Genomic DNA, 24,007 nt, shown 5'->3' with positions numbered 1-24,007 from the left:
GTCCTGAGGCTTTTTGTACAACCCAGAATATGCTGAGATGTCAACAGGACATGGATTAAGTTCCTCTTTAGTGAATCCTTGCCTTGCAGCTTTCATGCAGTCTGTGCAGAGACGGATTAAACTCGAACTGTAAATGGGTCATTGCATTGCTGAGTTGTTTGTGGTTAAAATGGATCCGACTATTTCGAATAAAGTGGCATAAATCCCACTTGGCCAGAAAACGCTCAATAAACAAAAAGAGTTTCTTAATTTGACAATCCCGAGTCTGGCTTTGACCCTCGGATGAACCGACTCAAACACCTTCTGTCAACACATGCAGGTTGGGGATCGGTGTGAAATGAAACATCGGTGCAGAAACGCCACATGAATCAGACAAAGCGCAGGAGGAAACGTGAACAAAGTGAAGGCGGAGAACAACCGGGTCCTTCAAGCAGAAGCTGTGAATCCACCGCCGCGTCGGCTGCAGGAGCTTCTGTTCTGCATGACGTCCGTACAAAGACGGGCTGGCGCAAAGACGAAGACGACAAAAACATCCGATACGGTGAAACATTTTTCACCCCAGCTGGTCATTTACATGTTTTCTTTGCTGACCAACCTTAATCTGACCTGTGAAGAGAAAAACTCCAACAAAGCAGGAACGAACCAACTGCACCATCCACGTCCTCTACAGAAAACGGCCAAAGGAGACAGGATTACGGCTTCCTTGGGTTTTATCTTCGGTGATGATACTTGACTTTGATCATGAAGAGATAATGTTGCACCCAGCTGAGTGTCATCATTAGGGCTGTTGTAAACGATTATTTTAGTAATCGAGTAATCTATAGATTTTTCTTACGATTAATCGAGTAATCGGATAAAAACAATTATGAAATAAAATATTGGTAAATCTTCCATAACACCAGTGTTACTATCGGATATCAACATCAGTCTATTTTTTCCACCTTTGAGCTTCCCTACCAGTTACTTTTTTGTAGCCCGGGGCAGCAATACGGGATATTTACGGCTCCTCCGTTCAGAAACTCATCTACCAGCCATGTTCCGCCTCCCGTCTGTTCAGACCGGGATGATATAAGTTTATTGTGCGGTTCGTCCGTAAAGCTGCTCTTACCCTGTAAGCATCAACCCTCAGCCGCCCGCCGTGTTCAGTCTCTCCGCTCACCTGTAGAAATCCTCCTCAGCTTCTTCCCGCCGTTCAACCAGCAGCTCCGGAGCAGAAAGGCTGCCGGACTCCCGGCATCGCGCCGTCATTTTAAGGATGTTTATTGGTCCCACAAAAACGATGAAAACCCGGAATTATCACCAATCAGTAAAATCCCCGCGGGCCGAACTTGAAGATTGGACGTTATGCCGCCAACACGTAGCTTCCGTCAACAACTCAGAGGCGGAAGTCAGAGCTCCGCGCAACGCAAATAATGTTCCGGCTGAAACACGGGGCGCTAAATGATAAAACATAAATTAACGAAGCTTCGAGGCAGGTCAATTTTCCTCGAGGAATTTTAATAATCGAGGTACTCGAATCACTCGAGGAATCGTTTCAGCCCTAGTCATCATCAATACATTCAACTAAATGCCCAGATATGGCACATTGTGCATGTGTCTCTTTGGAATTTACCAGAAGTAAAACCATCATTTATGTCTATAAAACAGTTTTTTTGGATGGTAAAGGAAACGAGTCCAATGAACTGAAGATTTTCTTCATCTACACTTACAACAGGGAACCATGTTTTTTTTTCATAAATCCATAAATTTGCAGTAGAAACTTAAAATATACTTGGTGAGATCTTGTGTTTAAATGAAAGCGCCTACTCTGCTCCTCCTCGTTAAAACCCAGCTGAGGTCGTTCAAACCCAGGATCCATCCTGATTACTTTTCTTTCTGGGTTTTCCAGGTAAATCTCACTGGAAGGAGAACCGAGGGAGAATATATCTAAACTAACTCGGAACCAAAACACAAAGTGGCCTGCTGGCATCATTCCAGCGATCTTCAGATCAGTGTTGAAGCCAGCAGTTCATTTCACACGAATCGGAAAGGAAACTTTCAAATCATTCTTCTGTCAACCGTAGTTTCCTTCAAGAAAACAGACTGTCAATGTCACTTTGCATCAAAAAAGGCAAGAAAACTGCTGCAAGTCAGAAGAAACCCGACCAACCAGTAACTGAATCATCAAGAACACAAAGTGAAGTTCAGCTGAGGGATTGGGAGCCACCAGTGAAGAGCTTGATGAAAAGGTCAGCAGGTCAAAGAGTTTCTGCAGGGATAACGATGTCGGGACAGAAAACAAAGAGGAAAACACCGTCCTTGAAGCGGCGCACGGATTGGACCGCAGAGAACCGAGTGAGTTTATTTTCTGAGACGAAGCACCTTAAGAAACCCTGATAATGAGAAGAAAGGGTGAGTGCTGCGCTGAAAGCATCCTGAGACCATTCATGGTTTGGAGTGTGCCCACTACTCCACCTCAAAACATCAGAGTGAACAAAATGCACCCGATGTTTTAGCAGCACTTTGGAGACGCAACGCTTCAGCAACACATGAAGAGGAGAAAATAACGAAATCTGAATATTTAAATCGTGGTTCCAAACTTTAAGAATCTTCAAAAAGGTGTAAGATTTACCACAACACCTGAAAATGATGAAAAAAACACTAAAAGTATGTGAAAAACGAGTTTGATGAGAAACAAAGTTTCTCAGGACACAAACAATCGTCCCTGATTTCATTAATTACAGCCAGCAGTGAGGTTCGCTTTGCTTCTCATTTTCTTAACACGTCTCAGAACAACACACACTGGAGGCCATGAAAATATGTCACTGTTAATTTCACACACACACACACACACACACACACACACACACACACACACACACACACACACACACACACACACACACACACACACACACACACACACACACACACACACACACACACACACACACAGATAAACTCCTACTTGGGGAAAACAAAGACGACTCCATGTGATTATTTGTTTCTGCGGCTCGTTAGCTCGGTGCGACAGATGGAGCCGGCCGGCCGGCAGCGGAGCGAGTCGGGCCGCAGCAATCCGCTCGCCTCCTTTCCTTTTGTTTTCCTCCAGTTTGGAGAAAAGATCATCCCGTCTCCGCCACTGTCGAAACAATCCTAGTTGATCTTTCTGCTGCACGAAGACGTGGAACGAGTGTTTTTAACTTTGAACGACATTTAGAAACTTGTTGCTGTTCCTTCCTGCTCTGTTGGAGGTCAGGTTTACTGACTGCACCCTGCAGTTTCTCTTATTTCTAATCACATCGTTAGCAAAGAATAATTAATCTTCCTGATTAAAAGCTCACATTACTCTGCACCTCATTACAACTCATTATCTGTGCTACATCAACGAGCTCTTGGTGCATATTTATGCTTCGTCTTACAGTTTCTATTGTCTGGTTTTAATCAATTAGTTTCACCTCCAAAATCTAATCTTATAAACTGCCGTTATGTTTATTGTTCCAAAACACTTGTGAATTGTCTTGAGGTAAGTCAGACTATAGTGTCACATAAATATGTGGGTCTACAGGCTTTAAATTGGGTTGATTAGGCGGTTACATGCGAGCGTCAGATAAAGAGGTGTGGGATGTGTGAATCACGCCTGTTCACACACACTCAGATAAATAAAGTGGAGGTGAGATCGCCCGCCATGTGCTGCAGCAGATGACTGGGAAAGTGTTTGCAGCTCTGAGGTTCTGGTGGCGTTTCTGAATATTTAAAGGTTTTCAGCCTGAAGACTCGGTGGTGACTTCACTCCTCTGCCCTTTCATGGATTCGGAGTCGGCTGTAGGCAGTGCAGTTTGAATCTGAAGGCACTTTGTTTAAAATGTAATAGTTACACAACTTATTACAATTACTGACTAGGTAATTACTCCTCTAAACAGAATATTAGCTACTTTTTTATAGAACAGCATTTATTAGTAATTACAGAAGATGAAAGGAGGCATTAACTGACTCAGGAAGCAAAGGAACAAAATGACAAAGAGGAGAAATAGCAACCTGACAGGTGGTGTACCACAGGGCTCAGTCTTTGGTACATTTTCCCCTTAATAATCAGGCAGGTTTTCTGATGTGTCTTTTCACCTCTATGGTGATGACATTCAGCTCTTCTCAAATTTTAGGAAAACTGAGTATTTAAAGTTGTTCTTCTTGATAAAAAGTATCAAACATACAAACAGTGGCTCTGTGGAAACTACTTGCATGTCAAAAATGAGATTGAAACTCTAATTATTGCCTCTGAGACCCAAATAACTCATCAAGCGTTGTCTTGGTTTAGTGGCCTTTTCTGACTCTGTCATGTCATTTTAGTGCCATTCTCATGGATTAATCAGAAACACTGTAACGAGGTAAACGGTAGTGCCACCGGTGCTACAGCCACAGAGCTCCATTAGCATTTAAAGAGCTACCAGCGCTCTGGTGGCAGCGGGGTTTAGGCGCCTTGTGGATAAAAACTGTCAGCACGGCATTTATTTTTAGCTTGTGAAGGTAACTATAACCTGTAAGAGCCTTCATCAGTTTTGCTCATACAAATGACAAAGTCTTCTGGAGAGAAATGTTGAGGGCACAAATGTAGGTCCTTTGGTAGTTGTGTTCGGTTTTCTCTCACTGCGCTCTTTTTTCTTTCATGTGGAAAATTATCACAGTTTTTTTATTTTTTTTATTACAAGCAACAGTGACACAATGTGGACCAAAACCCATTAAACATGGCCACCTCCAAGGGTGGAAATATAACAAAATATATACATTATTGAAGTAGTTATGAGTTTGGGATTACCACAAACAGCAATTTTTTAGTTGATAGGAAAATAACAGCATATTTAGGCCAACATGTTGAACTAATCCTGGATCCCTTTAAGGGCTGGTGATGAAAGCCTTGGTTTCTTTATGGCAACCTTCTGCGTTGCTCTCGCATCTCCATATGTTCTCTATGGCGTTCTGGTCAGGCCAGTTTTCTGACCAATCAACCACAGCAACAGGACGGTCAGTGGACCAGCGTTTGTTACGTTTGGTAGTGCGGTAAAGTACCAAGCCCTCCTGGAAAATTAAATGAGCATCACTTAATTATAAGGTTTTTCTGCAACAGTTTCTCCCTCCTCTCGGCTCTCTGGTAATTTGCTCAGATTGAGCGCTCAGTGTGCAGCCAGCTTCGGTAACAATGACGCTTTGTGCCTCTGTATTACCTCTTAAATCTGAAAATCAGATCAAATTACGTGAAATTTTCTGCATCGTACTTGAATCCAAGCCCTTGTACCCAACCAACACTCTGGTGAATTGTTACACCCTAATGGGGTTGTTTTTAATCATATTTACCGCATAAAAACATTTTCTGTTGGTTTAACCTTTAAGGGTCCAGATGCAGGCGGAGTTCTGCTTCTTGGCAGAAAACCTATTTCTGTCGCCTTTTGTTAGCGCCTGCTTCACTTCTTTGGCGATTTTTTTTCTTAATCACATTTGATCTGATGCCATTATGATCCGACTTTGAAGTTCAAAGCGAGAAACGAACTGCAATTATAATCAATACAAAGACTGTATTTTAGTGGTAATGACCACTCTGTGTCCTCCTGGCAGCAGGAGTCAGCGGACCGACAGCTTCCTGCTCCAGGAAAACTCAACCCGCAGTCCAACAGAAATCTGAATCTTAAAAGCTTTGGCATCAACAAACGATAAAATTTAAATTCAGAGATGCTTTATTTATCCCTAAGGGAAAGTAAATGTCCTAAACTGTCATCATATGGGTAAGTATTAGAGTCCTGATACATGTAGGCAGATATTCATGTTAATCCATGATAAAATGCTGATAAAATGACTTATTTTCCTCATAAAATGCATCTGATTACCATTTTAAAGCCCGCAGTGAGTCACTTTTTATCTCTGACTTACGTATTTTTCTTTTGTTCAAATTAAAAATGAATGTGGCTCATTAAAAATAAGCAATCAGGCTTGTTTGATCAAACAAAAACAGAAAAGTGAGGTTTAAAATTTCAAATTCGAGTCAAAGTGTTTTCGGTTAAAAGAACAAGTCAGATCGTGTCATCACGCAGCTTCGCCTGCAGTAAAACTCATCTTCATTTGTTTTAATTCCTTCATCACCACCGGAGCAGAAATCTGGATCATCGCTGCTGACAGAGTTTCATTTAAAACCAGCAGATCCGTCAAACGGCTCAAAGCTTTCATTCTTTCAAACACAAGAGAGCGAACATTCATTTAGATTGCTGTCACCAAACCACGACTTAATCAAGTCCAACATGTTTCAGATTAGCGCAGAGCACATTACACACACTTACATCAGTCTCCTTTAAAGCCGTCTCACTACACACACGTATATATAAATATATATATATAATAAATGAAGAGGGGGACGTTTTGTCCCAGGAGGAAATGAAAGAATCTCCACAAACAGAAAATTCCACACGCAATCCCAGGCATGCAACATGAAAACCCATTTCTGATGGGATTTTAATTCAACTCTTCCTTTTAGTTCAGTGGTTCTTAACCGTTTTTGAGGTTCCGAACCCCCCAGTTGCATATGCGCCTTCACCGAACCCTTCTTATTCCAACCCCCCGACACACGAAATAGTTTGCGGTATTCTGATTTAGTAATGTAATTATATTAGCTGTGTTACCACCCCCACACCACTAGAGGCAGTAGCAACCCCGAAAACATGCGACTAAGGAGCAGATTTAGACTATAGAATTTGGTAAAAACTGTGAGCTTTGCTGAAGTAAATAAAGACAAAAGTTCAAATCCCTGCTGAGAGTGGAGCTCCTCCGCAGCTCTGATTGGCTAAGAAATGTAACGTGATCCTCTGATTGGCTAAGAAATGTAACGTGATCCTCTGATTGGCTAGGAAATGTAACGTGATCCTCTGATTGGCTAAGCAATGCAACGTGATCCTCTGCAGCAAGTGATGGCAAAGCGGGGCGTCATCACGACTTTACACAGGTGAGTCTTTACCTCCGCAGCACCGACCCCCTGGGGTTCGACCAAACCCAGGTTAAGAACCACTGATTTAGAGGGAGAAAACACAGAAATGATCAGAGAAAAAACTTCAAATCCTCAACCGAAACTTTTGGTTTTTAAAGGCTTTCAAAACTTAAACTTAATGTTAGCTCCCCTTTACTTAAAAACAATAAACTTAATCCAACATTGAGCCCAACGTCTGACAGATCGGATTGCTTACAGGAAAAAACTTTAGTTTGTTGGGATTTGTCAAAGTTTTGAGCCATTTTTCCCTTATTTATAAGAAATACAAGCACTCATGTTAGCTTCCTCATGCAGATTATTTACCAATTTGACTGCTGTCCACCACCTAAATTATTCCTCTAAACCAAACTTGACCCTAACACAGTTGCATGTCATGACCCGTCACGTCAAACGCAATAAAAACAGACGTTAAGATTCTCCGCATTCATAAAATCACCATTCTGCTGTTATTGGAGCGTCGACTGAGCTGCTTTCTGCACTTCCTGTCAGATCCTCTGATGCATTTCTATCATGTTTACGTCCAGATAGAAATAAAACACATGGAAGTGTTTAACGATGACTGACAAGCAGCTAATTTAGCGCTGAGCTGTGTGTGTGTGTGTGTGTGTGTGTGTGTGTGTGTGTGTGTGTGTGTGTGTGTGTGTGTGTGTGTGTGTGTGTGTGTGTGTGTGTGTCTAAACATACCGACGGCCAAATTAGCGATGAAGAAGTTGGTGACGGTCCGCAGAGTCTTGAAGCGATAGATGACGTAGATGACCAGCGAGTTGCCCAGAACCCCCAGCCCGATGATGGTGCTGTAGGCCAAGATCAACACCACCTTCAAACAAACAAAGCAAACAGCTGTCAGACGTTTTCACGCTAATGTGAAGTGAAATGTGACCTTTAACCTTTTCTTTGCTCCAGTTAAAGATGGAGGCTGCTCTGGGGGCAGAGACGCGACCCGTACCTGAACGCTCAGCAGCCGGATGGGGTCTTCTGGAAAATTCACCCCCTCGAATCCGGCTGGCAGAACCGGGGGGAGGATGCCGATGTTTGGGGGGTAGTCATGGTAACCGAGGTTGTTGGGGTCGCTGTCAGGCGGGGGCAGGAAGTGGAGCTCCTCCTGCGTGGCGTTGACTTCTCCGAAAGCCTCCATGTCCGGTCAAACGTGTCCGGCCAGCAGCTCCATTTCACTCCTGCAGCTCGCTGCGCCGGCTGGACGGAGGAGGAGAAGAAGAAGAAGATGAATGACGGGTAAACGGCTCTATTTACAGCCCAGGCTCTGATCTGGGTAATTACTGATGAAGAATACTCTCTGGGTTTTCAAGAGCCACTTGGGAAAATCTGTTCAGCTCGGCTGTATTTGTGGCTATTGACATGTTATGAAAAAACCTCGGCAGCCTCTGATGCTCGTCGCATCTGAAGAGGCAAAGCACAAAACTTCCTGCATGCAGATGATTCTGGCCTGAAGTGGATCATAATTAGTGACGGACGAATCAGGTGACTGGGAGCGACAGCCGCCTCTTCCTGGATTAAATACTGCACTAAGTTACCAACCGGTTCACACTTCACACCAACGATCCTTAATAAAACATTACTGCACTCCATTTTTTATTACATTAATTTGTCCTTTCATCCAGTCTGTGATTCTGTCTGTTTTTATATTCATTATATTCATTTGCAGCTCTATTCTTCTCTGAAAAGCTTCAGCAGCTACCAAACGACTCCAAACTTCATCTCACTGATAATCTGATCTGCATGATGTGAAAAATGAGATTAACATGCAGCCGGTTCAGTGAAGCGTAAAAAACTGTTTAGTAAACACTTTAAACATACAAACTGAAAATATATGTTTTCTTATTTTTTTCTATTTCTTCCTTTCTACGAATAATTTACATCATTTTTTTTTGCATTTTTCTTCTAAAATTACTCATCTGGATTAAATCCAGCAGTAACTCCAAACCTTCAGCTTCAATCCGCCTGCATGGATGAATTCATGTACGACTACAGGTAAAAAGACTGAAAACATGTATTATAAACATAGATGTAGGTTTTTAGGATGCAAAAGAGCAAATTTTAGCATAATTGGTCATAACTGCTTCATGCCGGCGCAGCGTTTCAACACGGTAAATGGTGTGAGAGGAATATGTTAAAACAGTACAAGTACGACTCAAAAAAATTTAAGTTTCATGAAAAAAAATTCACTTTTTGTTTACAACTCATTCCAGAAAGTGAAACTTTTTATTACATAAACTGATCAGACACAGAATTGAATAATGTCAATTTGAATTTTTTATAAAAATCCAAATTTGTGTCTCACAAAGTGTGAATATTGTGAAAAAGTGGAAAGAGAAAGTGTAGCAGAAAAAAATGCACCGACCTCCACTATCTATTAGGGCTGTAGCGATGCAATAATCTCACGATACGATACACGATATTCTGCTCACAATACGATATATATTGCGATATTCAGCAAACGATACAATTCAATACACTTGTGATTTTCTGAAAGATTTTAGAGGGACAGAGTGATTTCGGTGACATTTTGCGACTTTTATAGAGTTGGACTGAATTAATTTAATTTTGGACGTTACGATACTTGCGGATGAATATCGATTTTTTTTCTAGGAAAGAAAATATCGATATATATTGCAAAATCGCTATTATTACACAGCCCCTACTATCTATGTTTTTTACTGTATGGAAACTGTCATTCCTGCCATGGATAACTCTTTGTTACAAATTAGTCGGATGGTTATGGATTATCACTAATCTGATCAGATTATGTGCAGGTTGTTCCTCTCGGTCAGTAGAGCAGGACGTTTAATTTCAGTGATGAAACGGAGAAATGCTAAATTAGAATGTTAGCTTCTCCATCTCGTCTACACTTCCAGCTCCCAGATTATCTGACGATGTCGTGTGAGCGGTAATCTGTTGTTGCTTTCTAGGTCAACGGATTAAGAACAGAACAGGTAGACTCGACCTGTTTTTTGTTCACGTGCATTGGAAATAAAAGAAACGAAAGAAACGGGGTTTCATCTTTGAAAACCAGCAATAGAGCCGGTTTGACATTTCAGTCAATAATCTGTTCCTGCCGAATCAATCTGAAGGATTATTGAACTGAAGCTTCAGAATAAAGTTCAGCCGTTTGTGATTTTTCTTTGAAACATAAAACCTCATTATTCCTGGATAAGCTGATTTAGGGGCTCTGTCACTTTAAGTCCAAATAAGCTTCTGCTGACCCCAAGTTCAGCGCTTACGCTCAAATGTGAAAATGGCTGGAAACACATCCACAAATATACAACTGCATATTTTGAAAAGCGGAAGTGGAGCCTGCTGCACAACCAACCAGAACGCAGGAAGTGGTTTCTGGATGGTAAGTCCACAACAAAACACTTTGCCTTTTCCAGCAGCCATTGTACAGAGAATACCTGGTAAAACTAGCTGATCAAATGTGCTGGAGCTCAGCTCGGGTTGCTAGGTGACGATGTGCTCGGCTGGGGTTGCTAGGTAACAGGGAAGTTCCTGCTGATTTGTGACGCTTCATTTTCAAGTTATTGCCAAAAACCGGCTGGGTGTTTTTGTTTTTTTTAAGCGCTTGGGTTGTTTTTAGGAGCAGCAGAGATTTAAATGTGGATTTTTCCTAATAGCTTGAGGATAAATACATCATCCAAAAAGTCAATGACTCAAAGCACACGGCCAAATTAACTACAAATTAGCTTAAGGGCAACAAAGTCAATGCTCCGGAGAAAACGGCGTTCGGTTTCCTTCTGGTGAAGTCGGTCTGTTACTGATTGATCAGCCCGATGCTGAAAAGCGGAGCTGCATCGTCTGTCTGTGCGTCCGGCAGCACCGAGTCCAGTCACACGCCTTCTTTAAGTGACTGAATGCTGGAAGCTGGCTTTGAACCATACAGTTTATCGGCGCCCTGAGGCGTCGCAGCGGATCTCTGAGACTCGATGAGGCAGAGCAACAGCAGATGGCGGCCATGCTGGGCAGCTCCCCGCGGCTCCCCCCCAACCCCACCTCCACCCTCAGGCTGCTAATATCTACAAAGAAAACACAAACAAGGCGTTAAATAAGCTTCTACTGACCAACAGCCTGTGGGCAGAGGGAAAGATACCACAAAGATTTGGCTCATTCCCTCAGCAAACACAGAAACCGTTAAAAAGTGAACTGAAGTTTAACTTCGTGGAGTAAAAAGAGACTCCAGTCATTATGAGCTGATGCTCAGAGGAGGGAAACAAAAGTGACAAAAGCAGATCTGGAAATCAAAGACGGAGGAGCAACGCCATCCATCAGTCTGGAAACGGACAACAAGTTGGGCAGAAAACAGTTTAAGGAAGTGAAAGTTTCTATTTGTCTTGACCTCCGTCTGACAGAACGTTTGTGGGCGGAGCTAAAATTTAAAAAACGGCCTGCGAACCTGATTCTGTTGCACCAGATCAGGTCAAAATGTCTGCAAACTGTTTGGAGAAGTTGGAAACAAAAAATCGTTGATCCAAGTCGTTTATATGCCGATTCAACCAAATGTTAATAAAAAAACACAAAGTTTTCACATCCGACAGATTCTGCTCTAAACCCGACACATTAATCAGTTAATTTCCCTCCTGATTATTAATAATTTTTGAAGGGAAAGAGACATAATAATCCATTTTATTTGTGTTTTCACTTGTGACTGGTTTTTATTTCTTTTATATTTATTGTGTTTGTTTTATTTTGGATATTTAAAATGTCTTCCAGGTCCATTGTGGAGGATTCTTTACTACATTAGAGTTTATTAGTCTTTGTGAAGTGGCATTACTATGGCATTTAGTAATATTTGAAAATGGTCAGATATCATTTATAGCAATAATATTGTAGAAGAATATTTAATTTTACCAACATGTTTCCTCCTGTCATCTCCAGCTTTTCAACTTCTTTCACAAAAGTGAAAAAAAAGACAAGTGTGCAAAAACAGACTATAAAATACAAACAATTCGTCAACGTTTCTTATTATTTCTTAGATAAAACAGGCCAGTAGTTAAATAGGAGCAGAAAATGATTGATTGTTCATGTTTAGGTGGATGTTGGTGCTGCAGCAGAACCAACTCGCCTCTTCAGACTGAAAGTTAATCTGCAGTTTACAGGTGGGAGGACCAGCTGGGAAGCTTTTAACAATCGCCTGCACGTACAGATGTGACCTCTGCGATTGGCTGCTGCGCAATGTAGGCCAGATAAGACCTCCCCACACACACACACACACACACGCAGGGCATCGTTAAAGTGAACGGCAGACGGACCCACGTGGGATTAAACTCCCATCGACGCTCTGCGCCGAGCCGCTTCACTGAGCAAGTTGTCCGAGGGCGTCCAGCTCGGCTCGGCTGACGGGATCAGTGGCGGCGCCCAAATCGCCACAAAAGGCAGCAAAGACACTTTTACAGGCTCATCTCATAAAAGGTCTCACAGATCTTTAAATAGAAACAGAAAAAATACAAATATCCTCCTGCATACGGCCGCATCTCCAGGCTCCTTCACAGCTTTTTACTGGGTTTATATTTTAATGAATTTAAATACCATCAAAAACATAATTTTGATGGTATTTAAAAATTAAATACCATTTAATTTTTAAATGGTATTTAAAAATTACATACCATCATTTATGGTATTTTTTTCCATGTATGGAATAAAATTCCATAAATTTTATTTATTTATGGAATAAATAAATAAAATAAAAATTTATTTTATTTATTTATTTATGGAAATAAATAAAATAAATGTTATTTATTTCCATAAATAAAATTTCCATTTTATTTATGGAAATTTTATTTATTTACATAAATAAAATGTATTTATGGAAATAAATACATTTCCTGTATTTATTTCCATAAATACAGGAAATGTGTTTTTTAAGGCCTCTTTATTAAACCGGCTTCTGCTCGATGCTTCTGGCATAAATTCATCAAAGTGTCGTAAACCTCCAGACTGTGTCGTAAACCTCCAGACTGTGTCGTAAACCTCCAGACGGTGTCGTAAACCTCCAGACGGTGTCGTAAACCTCCAGACGGTGTCGTAAACCTCCAGACTGTGTCGTAAACCTCCAGACTGTGTCGTAAACCTCCAGACGGTGTCGTAAACCTCCAGACGGTGTCGTAAACCTCCAGACGGTGTCGTAAACCTCCAGACGGTGTCGTAAACCTCCAGACGGTGTCGTAAACCCCAGAGGTTCGGTCCATATTGAGGTGATGACATCATTTCTATGATGTAAATCTTTTCGCTCTCATCCAAAGTGAGTTCAAGATATTTGAGCTTAAACTGAGTTAAAACCATCCGGTCTGGTGCAGGAACTGTGTTTTTATCTGTTAATAAAGTTTATTCATCAACCATTACTTGTCTTGATAAGAAGTTTGATTTATTACCGTCACAATAAATTCAGTTAATGTTTAAAAAAAAATCACTGAAATGTTATTTTTTGCCATTTTCTGCACTGCAATGACATGATTTTATAAAGTATTAAAAATTATTTATGGGTGTATAAAGGCTGCTCTATGCAGCTATAGTAACCAAAAATAAAAGTAATAAATAGTTTTTGATAATTTTTAATCATCACTTCATCATATCCTTCATCTCTAATCCTTATGATGTAAAATCAGTGGCACTAAAGCTAATTATGCTACTTTAGATTATCAATAATGAGTAAAAGTTTGTAAAAATGTGAATCAGTCGCTCAGCTGTGAGAATAAAACCTTTAATTAGAAGCAGAAACGTTTAGAGCCGACATGAAGCAGCTGTCAGACCTTCAGTTTCTCTAATGTTCAAACGTTTGTTTGCTCTTCAGAGCCAGAGATTTTCTCCACCATCAGCTGCTTCTCCAGGCCACCAGAAGAGCCTCGGTTCTCCCAGTTTGACCCAAACTCAGGCTGACGCTTCGGTTCGGTGGCGGTTTGGCCTCCTGAGTCGCTTCTTTCAGGAACCATCTTGTTTTCTTCCTGCTGCAGACATTAAAGCTGCATCGACATGAGGGATCAGAATCACAGACTGATGTTTGAGCTCCACGCTCTTTGTCTCGTTCTTACAAACCCTCAGAGTGCAGCGGAGTATCAAACCAGCTGCAGCTCAGCCTCCTGCACTTGAATCTGTCTGTCCGTCCGTCTGTCCGTCTGCAGGACTGATGAGGGTTGAAGTCAACCTGACATCCCTACGGCTCGGGATAAAAGAGCTTCACTGCTTTGTGGAGTCATAGTACGAATTATTTTAAAGCTGTTTTGTCTTTAAAAATTATTTTTTTCCAATTTCTGACAACCAATCAAATAAGAAAAATAAATTAAAGAGTTTGGCTTCATTATTTTCTATTAGAAATCCAACTGTTAGCGTGTGGTTTAGCCGTGACGCAGCAGTTAATTTATACAAACCTGTTTTCTTCAGATGCTTTAAAGCAGGTGTTTTCAAAGCAGAGGTCAAAGGTCATTCCAGGGCCTCTGAACGATTTTGTGGAGCAAACCTGAGGTTGATGCAGATGAATGTGTGTCTTTCAGGGTGACATTCACACAGATAAACAACATTTATTAAAAATAGAAGAAGAAAAAAACAAGGAATGAAGTGATTGAAGTTTTCTGGCTGATTACTGGATTTTTGTTTTATACGTCACAACAGACCTTCAATATTCTAAATTTTATTTTATTGAAAAACATTTAACAGCCTGTGAATCGATGTGTGAGATTTGTCGCTAGTTGAAAGTGACTAAATGAAGCAACAAAACGGAGACGCCGTCTGATTGTCAGACGTTCGCAGAGATAAGATCGCTGGAAAAGATCAGCTTCACATGTCAGGAACCCAAAATGAAGAAAATCTAATAAAAATCTCAGGTGCAGCAGACATTATTTCTCATTTATTAACAAAGTTTCTGTTTTCACTTTAATTTCATAGCTTATAGAATCAAAAATGTTCAGGAACTTTAACTCAAAAGCACATTCGGGTCAAACAGCTGCTCACATAATATAACATACTTTATAAATTACAGTTTTTTCAGAAAGAAATTCAACTCTTTACAGTTGGATTTCATATTAGAACTATTTTTAAGAAAGTCAGGTGAGTAAAAAAAAACTCAACTTTTGGTCTAATGTGAAAACCCTGAACTCATTTTCCTTTTTATTTTCACTTTGAAACTTAAACTTGTGCAAAAAAGTCTCATTTTTATACATTTTAATACTAAAATATAGAGGAAAATGTACAAGATTATTTCTTAATTTGCTGCATCTTCCCCTTGAACCAACCTTTGATCACAAATTAGTTGTTTTATTGTGGAAACAACCCGTTTTAAGCGAGCGAGTAAAGAAGGATTTTCTGGCTTTTGATCCAAGTTTCTCCTTTAACTGTTGCACTGAAGATGAGGAATAAAAATAATAATAAAGGGTGTAAAGTGAGGCAATGAATCCTTCTGCTTAAACTAATTCATTGTCATTCTGAGCTCCTGAGTCTTCGGTGATATTCAGGAAATGACATTTTATCCATTCAGAAGCGAAGCTGCTGCACAAAAAGAAGAAACAGCTTCTAACTTCAGAGGATTCATTTCCCAACAAAAGCCTGGCGAGTCCTAAGCCTCTTTTTGAGAGTCGGAGCTCCAGGCTGCAAACATAATCCGTCCGACCAGAACCGCTGCTGCTGATGTTTCCTCTGGATAAAAGTATTTAAAATAAACTAATGTGACTTCGCTAAATGGCGGCTCCGTCTCTTCTCACCTTAAAGTTTCCTCCAGAACAAATCCTCTTAATGGTTTCCTCCTGCTAATCCTCCCCTCACACCTTGTACACTTGTTGACTTTGACTCAGATTTCACATTTCAAGTTACCTCCTGACACCGATATGCCCGTTTTCTAATTCTCACAGAGCAAACAGACGGCCGGCTTCATTAGTTTAACTCAAGTGTCTCCACAGACGCTCAGCAGATGGTGGATCTGGTCAGATTTGCTGCGGACGATTATTTCGTCGCTCGAGCATCACGGGGTCAAACCGAAGAGACGAACTCATCCTGACTCATCGTGACAGGGACCATGTAGCGATTCAGAGCCAACAAACAGTCTGCGCCGGTTCTGCAGGCCAAATGATTTGGATTCTGCATGGAAGAAAGAGACGCTTTGGTTTTTACCGCTCAGAACAAAACGACGTTTCTGCTGAAGAGTTAAACAAAATACCAACATTTAAATCCTGCTTTCTATTTCGGTTTGGACTCTGTTCTGCATTACTGTAAGCATGGAAAACATGTATTATGTTTTTATTAATTTTCACCCAAATAATAGGAAAAAAATTCAAGTTAAAGACGGCGATCGGCGTGTCGTTTAGAGAGAAAGAAGCAGAACTGAGTCGAAATAAATTCTCAGAGGGAAAAACCATTTCCTTACACGCTGTAGTCCTGTGCAACAGGAATGAAATTATATCCTCTCATATTTAACTGCAGTGGTTGACAGATGCACACACACAAAACAAATAATAATAATAATTCTGTATCTGCAGAAAAAATGCAAATGGAAACAGAAGCAAAAGGGAAAATGCCACAAATATAAAGCAAGTATAAAACGCTGCAAACTCGTTCCATGAAACGGAAGCGGAAGCCCTCCAGGCCACCAGGGGGAGTCTGGAGTACGAAAGATTATTGATGTGAATATGCTGCTCTTCTATAATGTCGTAAAATATGTGAGTTTCAAGGTTTTGCTGTGTTTTTCTGCTGCGCTAGTTTGTGTTTTGGAGTTTGTGTTTGCAGCTCGTTTTGCCTTGCCTGCAAGATGCTGAAGGAAGAACCCAAATCCTAAAATGTTCTCGCAGAAATCTCACAGCTGATGTGAAAGAACAAGAAGATTGAACTAGAAAGAGGTTTAGCTTTAGACAAAGATGATTCTTCTGGACAGATGAGTCAAAAACTGAATTATCTGAACCAGAACAGAGGAAATGTTTGGCAAATCCAAACAGCATTCTAGTACGAAGCACGGAGGTGGAGGTGTCATGCTTTGGGAATGTTTTGCTGCTTCAGAAGCATCAGGAAATCCACATTAAAATTAAAACTGAAGCAGAGCTGGGATCACTGGAAATGACCCAAAACAAACCGACAACAAAAAGCTGAAAATTAAGACGAGTGACATCCTCCGCAGAATCAAAGGTCAGAGGTCAAACCTTGACCTGGTGAGATCCTTTGTGGAGACTGGAAACGGACCGAACATAAAAATAAAACTCTTCCGACATTCCTCAGGCCAGAAACGGTTTGATTAGAAACTGAAAATCAAAATGTCTTTCCTGGAAATAAACTTTTGACGGATCGCGTCTCTGAAGAAATGAAAAACAGCAGCAGTTAAAAAACAAAACGCTTCACAAAGTTCAAATCGATTCTTATCCTGCTTTTAGTCTCAAGAGGTTTTTATTCTGAAGACGAATCGTTCAAGAATGTAAACACTGAATGTCAGACAAGGCCTTCCTGTTTCCGCCCACATGCATTTTATTCTGAAAAACTCCTACGACGTCAGTTTGACTGATGCAGCTGAAGAGAAACGAGAGAAGCTGCTCCAGTTTTTCCTGAACTGAACCAAGTAAAGTAACGACTGAAGCATTAAACTAATTAAAGTCGCTCTTTTCACGGCCAATTTCAAATCGTTTCACTTTGAAACCTTTCAGAGTAAAACTCCCTGAGCTTCCTGTTGGTAGTTTGGGGAAAATCAATGAGCCGAAAGACATTAATGAACTTTTTCAGCTCCTGAAAATAACACTGGCAGAGACTTATGAGCGTAATTACCACTGGATGAAGTATGGAGTCACTGCTAATAAGCCAATTAAAGAAGGGCAGAAAAGCCTCGTTAAATAAAACAAACATTTCATCTCCACTGACTGAATAAAAACAGAGAACCAGGAAGGAAGGAGATGATTTCAACCAGATTCAAACTTTAACTTCTGAAAAATTTAGAAAACAGTCACAACAATTTCCATCAAAGTTTGGCTTCAACAAACTCAACATGCACTTTATTTACTCTGAAATGTTAAATAACATTTAACTGCATTGTATATATGTGGCAGCAGCTATAAAAGATCCAACACATAGGGCTGCTCGGTAAGCTCCAACTAGGAATTTATTATAATTATTTACCTTTAATTCACAGGAAAACTATCATAAATAAGTTAGCAAAAAGATTCTTCAATTAAAAAAACTGACAAATGATTCCTTCTGAAAATCAGTAAGAAAATCCTTAAAGATATTTTATGACGACAGCAACTTTAAGTTCATGTTTTTCTGTAACTAGATGAAGCAGAAAGCTAAAAACATTTCTTACAAAGTTCAGTCCAAGTTCTTTCAGGCACCAAAAGGAAAAATAAGCTTTCACTAGAGAATACTCCTCTCTTTTCTACTTACGCAGGAAAATAAATACGAAGGAAGAAGTCAAAGTGCGGCCCTGTAAATAAAAATATCCCAACGATGTTTACAGCAGCAGCTAGCAGCAGTTAGCAACAGCTAGCAGCAGCAGCTAGCAGCAGAAAACAGAAATTAAACACAACTAAAATGGAAAACATCAATATCGATAAGTTAAAAACATACACAAATAGCAGAATTACTCATGAAACACTGTATATGATTAAATGTGTCTAAAATATAATACTTGTAAAGGAAACACGGAGCTGATCCTAATAAATACCCCAGTTACCAACGGCAACAGAAAAAAGGGGGAGAAACTTTCTGTTCCTGGTTGCTACGGTAACCACCAACTGTCCAGAGCAACGTAACAGAACTTAACGGTCACTAAAAGTTTGGAGAAACAACTTCTAGACTAAATTAAATTCAAAGAATAAAAAAACTTAAGATCTATGATATTGTTAAAATAAAACCGTTACACATATATTATGGGCTAAAATGTATAAAACCATTTAAACTTGTTTAAGAAAATGTCACCATATCCAGACATAAAAGTGGCATCAACAAGAATCAACTAAAAATCCTTAGTAATTAATTATAATGTGACACTTTCAATTTTCAAACCTCCAGCTGAAGTAATGATTCTTATCATCAAATCTCCAAATAGAAAACGGCATCACTTTTAGTTTATCTGCATTTAAAACAAGGTTAAGGTGAAAATGATTTGGAATTGCAGCGTTGGGCGAGAGACCAGAACGATACAAAACAGCATCATCAGCATGAGAATGTTATTTTGCATATCGCACATTTAAATTGAGACTACTTATGTAGAGAGTAAACAAAAGCAGCTCCAGAACCGAGCCCTGAGGAACACCATTGACTATATGAAGAGAAGAGGAAATGGCTTGAACACACCTGACCTGGTGGTCAGAGAGTTTTCAAACCAACAAAGAGTTTGTCCAGACCAGTGGTTCTTAACCCTTTTTGAGGTACCGAACCCCCCAGTTTCATATGCGCATTCACCGAACCCTTCTTATTCCTCCCCGACACGCAGCATACTTTGCGGTATTCTGATTTAGTACTGTAATTATATTAGCTGTGTTACCACCCCCACGCCACTAGAGGCAGTACCAACCCCGAAAAGGAGCAGATTTAGACTATAGAATTTGGTAAAAAGAGTGGAGCTCCTTCAATCAGGGCTCCTCCGCAGCACTGATTGGCTCAGCAATGTAATGTGATCCTCTGATTGGCTAAGCAATGTAACGTGATCCTCTGATTGGCTAAGCAATGTAACGTGATCCTCTGATTGGCTAAGCAATGTAACGTGATCCTCTGCAGCAAGTGATGGCAAAGCGGGGCGTCATCACGACTTTACACAAGTGAATCTTTACCTCCGCGGCACCGAACCCCTGAGACCGACTCACCGAACCCCTGGGGTTCGATCGAACCCAGGTTAAGAACCACTGGTCCAGACAAAACTGAATCAAATGTCTTAGAGAAGAGAGACTTATAGTGTTGCTTATTATCCAAAAACGTTAATAAAATCATGACCAACGTTAAGCATTTTCTGAAAACCAGTGTTCCTCCATAACATTGACCTAAACTGTGAATTAAATCATTTACCTTCCAGTCACTGCTCTTCAAACTTCAAACCAAACTACAGCGGCTCATTCTGGCGCTAACCCCGAATCGGCTAATCAATTGTCCTAATGAGAGCCTGGTTGGCCCAGTCCAAAAGGCTCATTTGGATTCTGATCAATGGTGGAGCTCATTCCCAACTGACCCAGTTTCGACTCTCGTTCTCCAGAGAAGTTGGCTGTTAAATATGAGAAACGGTTATTTAACGCTGAATGTTTGGAGCCCGGAATGATCCAGCGATGATCCCAGTCGATGGTGCAGAGGGCCTCCTGTGGAGTGGTAATGATGCAGTAACGCGATTTGAGACGGGCCACTGAGCCTCAGTCCCATCCGCCCAACAACAACAACAAGCTGCTGAGAGGTTTTCCCATTGAGAACTCAACTTTCATCAACATCTACACCAATCTGAAGGCACAAAGCTGTGAAATGACTCAGGAAACATCGTGTTTGTTTTCGTTCCCTCATGCCAAACCGTTCTGCTTGTCCTGATGAGTTTTGAGAACATTTTGTGTTGTTTGTGTTAGTTTGAGGCGTTTGGATTATTTTATCCTGTAATTAAGAACCTGTTGTTTGGTTTGTGTTGGCTTTTGAAGTCTGGCGTTTTTTAAAAAGTCACTTTTAGTTGATTGGTTTTTTCTCACCCTCTCTGATGAATAAAAAGATAATGATTTTGTTTCCACCTTCCATGTAAATCTGCTCTTCATCTTAGAAAAACCGTGTTGTGAAAACACCCAGTCGTTCGATAGCTATTATCTCAACTATTTTGGAAACCAAGACGTCTTTGTCTCTTAAAGAAAATCCGTTTTTTCATTTATTTACTTAGTTTTTCACATTTCTCAAACTCCGTCTCCAACCGGTTAATTAGTCTCTTGTGATTCGCCCCCAAATCTCTGGCGTTTGAGATGAAAAGACTTTGACCTTTGAACTCCAGATGCACCGAAATGAAAACTTGGTATTCAATATCCATATTACTGCTGTAGTCACTATTTACCAATATTATATATATTAGAGATACATTTTACCCATTTGTCACTCAATCTTTGACAATGCCGACATTTCCTCTCTACATCAGTTGTAAAACCAAACCTTCTAAGTTTATAGAGCCAAAATCATCTATTAAAGGTTGCCGTGGCAACAGGTGGTTGGTTCATTCATGCACTTCCAACTTGTTTAAAGAAATATGCTTTATTTCATATAAAAATATAGACAAAACAATAACTAATAATTTCTTACTACCGAGCTGAAAACTAAAGTTAACTTAATCTGATGTTTCAAGTTCAAAAAGTAGTAATAAATAATCAATCAGACATTTTCCAAGCAAAACGTCCTTCCACCATATTTTCCTGTATAATGAAATTATGTTGGTAACAATTTTTACCCTGATTACAAATTTAAAGTCTCCATCTGCATCTACAGCCAACATGTGCATCATATTTTGAACTGCAGTTGATGGCCGCAAAAAAATCAACCTGAGGGCCACAAATGGCCCCCGAGCCTCACTTTGAGAACAGTGGATCAATTGCACACCTGAATCCACCTTTCCTAACAAACCTTCCTCCAGGTTTTCCCATCAGCCCTCCTGTATGTCAGTGTGAAACTCAGCATTTCGTGTGTTTGAACGTAAACATGGAAGGTCAGATCTGCTATTGTTTCCTGAAACGATAAACGCGTCCAGCAGCTTCGTCCTCTGCCATCACAGCGCGCCGTCGGACGCCGGAGCAAGGAGAAAAGAGTCAGACGGAGGCGACAGCGGCCCCGCGGCCCCTCGCTGCTCTCACGCAGGAAGTCTCACCATCAGCATCGACCGCTGAACGAACGCAGAATCCAGAACCGCAGAGGTCAGCTCCTGTTAAATCTGACGGGGTGGGGGGGAAACCTCTCTGGGAGAAATATCTGAGCGGGGCCAACCGGGAGGGGCCCCGAGACAAAACGCAAAGGAGGACGGATGATCATCGTCTGCAGCCTGCTCCGTGTCGGGCCTCCGTGGGCCGAGCGTATCACAGCGGCAGCAGCGAAACGGGACCAATCCCCTCAGAGAGCGGCTCATTAGGAGGATTTAATGAAATCGCATCAGTGTGCATCATTCAGAGCCGCCGGACCGGAGGCCGCGGATCCACTTCAGCTCAGATTAGTCCGGAGGAGCCAACGCTCGGCACGAAGAGCTGGAGACTTCTCCGGCAAAGGAACACAACGTGTTGGAGTCAAACAATTCATGAGCAAAGAGTCAAATTATGTCATGAAAGAGGAAACGGATCAGGCTGGGTCTGTTGTGGAGCCCGTTCTGGTCTCCTAACCGTCAGAGGGTCAGAAGAGAAACAGGTTTGGTGTAAAATATCCAACCGACGACTCAACGTTCCTCTAATCCAGGGGTCCCCAAACTTTTTCCTGTGAGGGCCACATAACGTTTCCCTTCTCTGGTGGGGGCCGGAGTCAGTTTGTAACAGAAAAAGTGTTAAACGTTTATCACCTGCGCGTTTCTCCATTGATTTTTACCCAGAAAGCACATGGGCAAAAACAGTCAGTGAAACGGTCACTGGGACTGACTGGTATATCTTCCATTGAGGGAAACCTGGAATGCGGCGTTCATAACAAACACGTGTTCATCTGCTCTACCGCTAGCAAACAACCGTACTGATTAAATAACATAAAAGTCCAGCAGTTCCCTAAAAGTCCAACAGATGGCAGCAATGCGCCATGCAAAACAAAACACCCACAGTTTACAGGACACACTTCCTGCTAAAGAGCCCCCTGGTGGTTGAAGAAAAATCAACCGGAAAATACAATATATGAAAAAAAATCTGAATGCTCTATGGTATTGTTCAGGGGGCCGGACCAAATGTGGCAGAGGACCGGATCCGGCCCGCGGGCCGCAGCTTGGGGACCACTGCTCTAAAATGATGAAGGACAAACTGACCAGAGGAAGAATGCAGAAGACCAACCAGCACATTTTACTGAAATATCATAAATGGAAACAAATGTTCATTTTAGTAACAATTCCTGGGTGGGTTGTGTTGATGCAATGCGATCTCTGAAATACACCAAAATGACCTATGACCTCACATATTTTAAATACTTGAGTGTAGTTTATCTTGATGAAAGTCCAACAAAAATTAAAAACACGTCACCTTATGTGTGCATATCTATTAATATATAAAGTTGCAATACTGCAAAATATGCATTCATTTAAATAACCAAAAATCTTTGTGTACCCCAAAACTTGCCGCCCTGGGCTAGCGCCGATCAGATTAAAAGAAGCTTTAATAAAACAGATAAATGATAAATATTATAGTTTTAGAAACATAAATGACAAAAATAGTAGCCTTAAAAATAATAAAACAATAGTTTTAAAAGAATAATGATGAAATTGGTGGTTTTAAAAAAAATAGAAATTTTGTCTTTGGAAAAATTATAAAAAATATATTTGCTTTAAAAGAAATTAATAATGATAGCTTTAAAAAATAAATAATTAAAATTATATATTTAAAACCATTTAAGTTCAGTCTGATGTCTGACAGAGTAAAGGTTGTCAATATTTGGTTTAAACTTTTCCAGGCGTCACAAACGTCTTAAAAAGCCTCGACGACCAGAGGAAGCATCTCTGTGACGTCAGCAGGCAACAAAACATCAGTTTCCTCCAACGCCAGCAGCCCAGAGACGATACTGGTCATACTGGGAACCAGCTAGAGGACTGGAAGTGACCTCTGGACTTCACAACGGCTCCAGCCTCCAACTCAAATCACCTTCCTGCTCAGAATCCTCCATGATTTCTGACCTCCTTTAAGAGAAAGGCTCATATTTCAGCCTTCAGGCGGCTTTTAAAAAACAACTTTGGTTCCTTTCAGGATGAAAACCGAACACAAAGTCAGAGGAAATGAAACAAAGATCAATCCGACAGAAACACCAGAAGGAGCGATCGATCGATAAATCGATCTGCCCAACAGGAGCAGCTGCGCCTCCTGCTGCTTTCGCTAAACGAACGGCCAATTAAAAGCAAGCAGGTGAAACCAATGAAAGGTTCTG

The 24,007-nt window shown here is 40.8% G+C and overlaps 1 protein-coding gene across 2 annotated transcripts in view; it reads right to left on the bottom strand.

The window, feature by feature from the left end:
• The window catches only part of npy2rl (neuropeptide Y receptor Y2, like), a 65,521-nt gene that overhangs the window by 25,073 nt on the left and 16,441 nt on the right, over window positions 1-24,007 (bottom strand). For both annotated transcript variants that reach the window (XM_017303438.2, XM_017303437.2), the window contains 2 exons: window positions 7,950-8,197; window positions 7,688-7,820 (listed from right to left, as the gene is read on the bottom strand). In XM_017303438.2, coding sequence (XP_017158927.1) covers window positions 7,688-7,820; window positions 7,950-8,138 — 322 coding nt within the window. In that variant the 5' untranslated portion in view covers window positions 8,139-8,197. The remainder of the gene's footprint in view (window positions 1-7,687; window positions 7,821-7,949; window positions 8,198-24,007) is intronic.

Source organism: Poecilia reticulata, chromosome 18, assembly GCF_904066995.2.
Source record: "Poecilia reticulata chromosome 18, P_reticulata-male-v2, whole genome shotgun sequence".
Lineage (NCBI taxonomy): Eukaryota > Metazoa > Chordata > Actinopteri > Cyprinodontiformes > Poeciliidae > Poecilia > Poecilia reticulata.
Note: the sequence above shows the minus strand (reverse complement) of the source record. Positions and strands in the feature narration are given on the sequence as shown.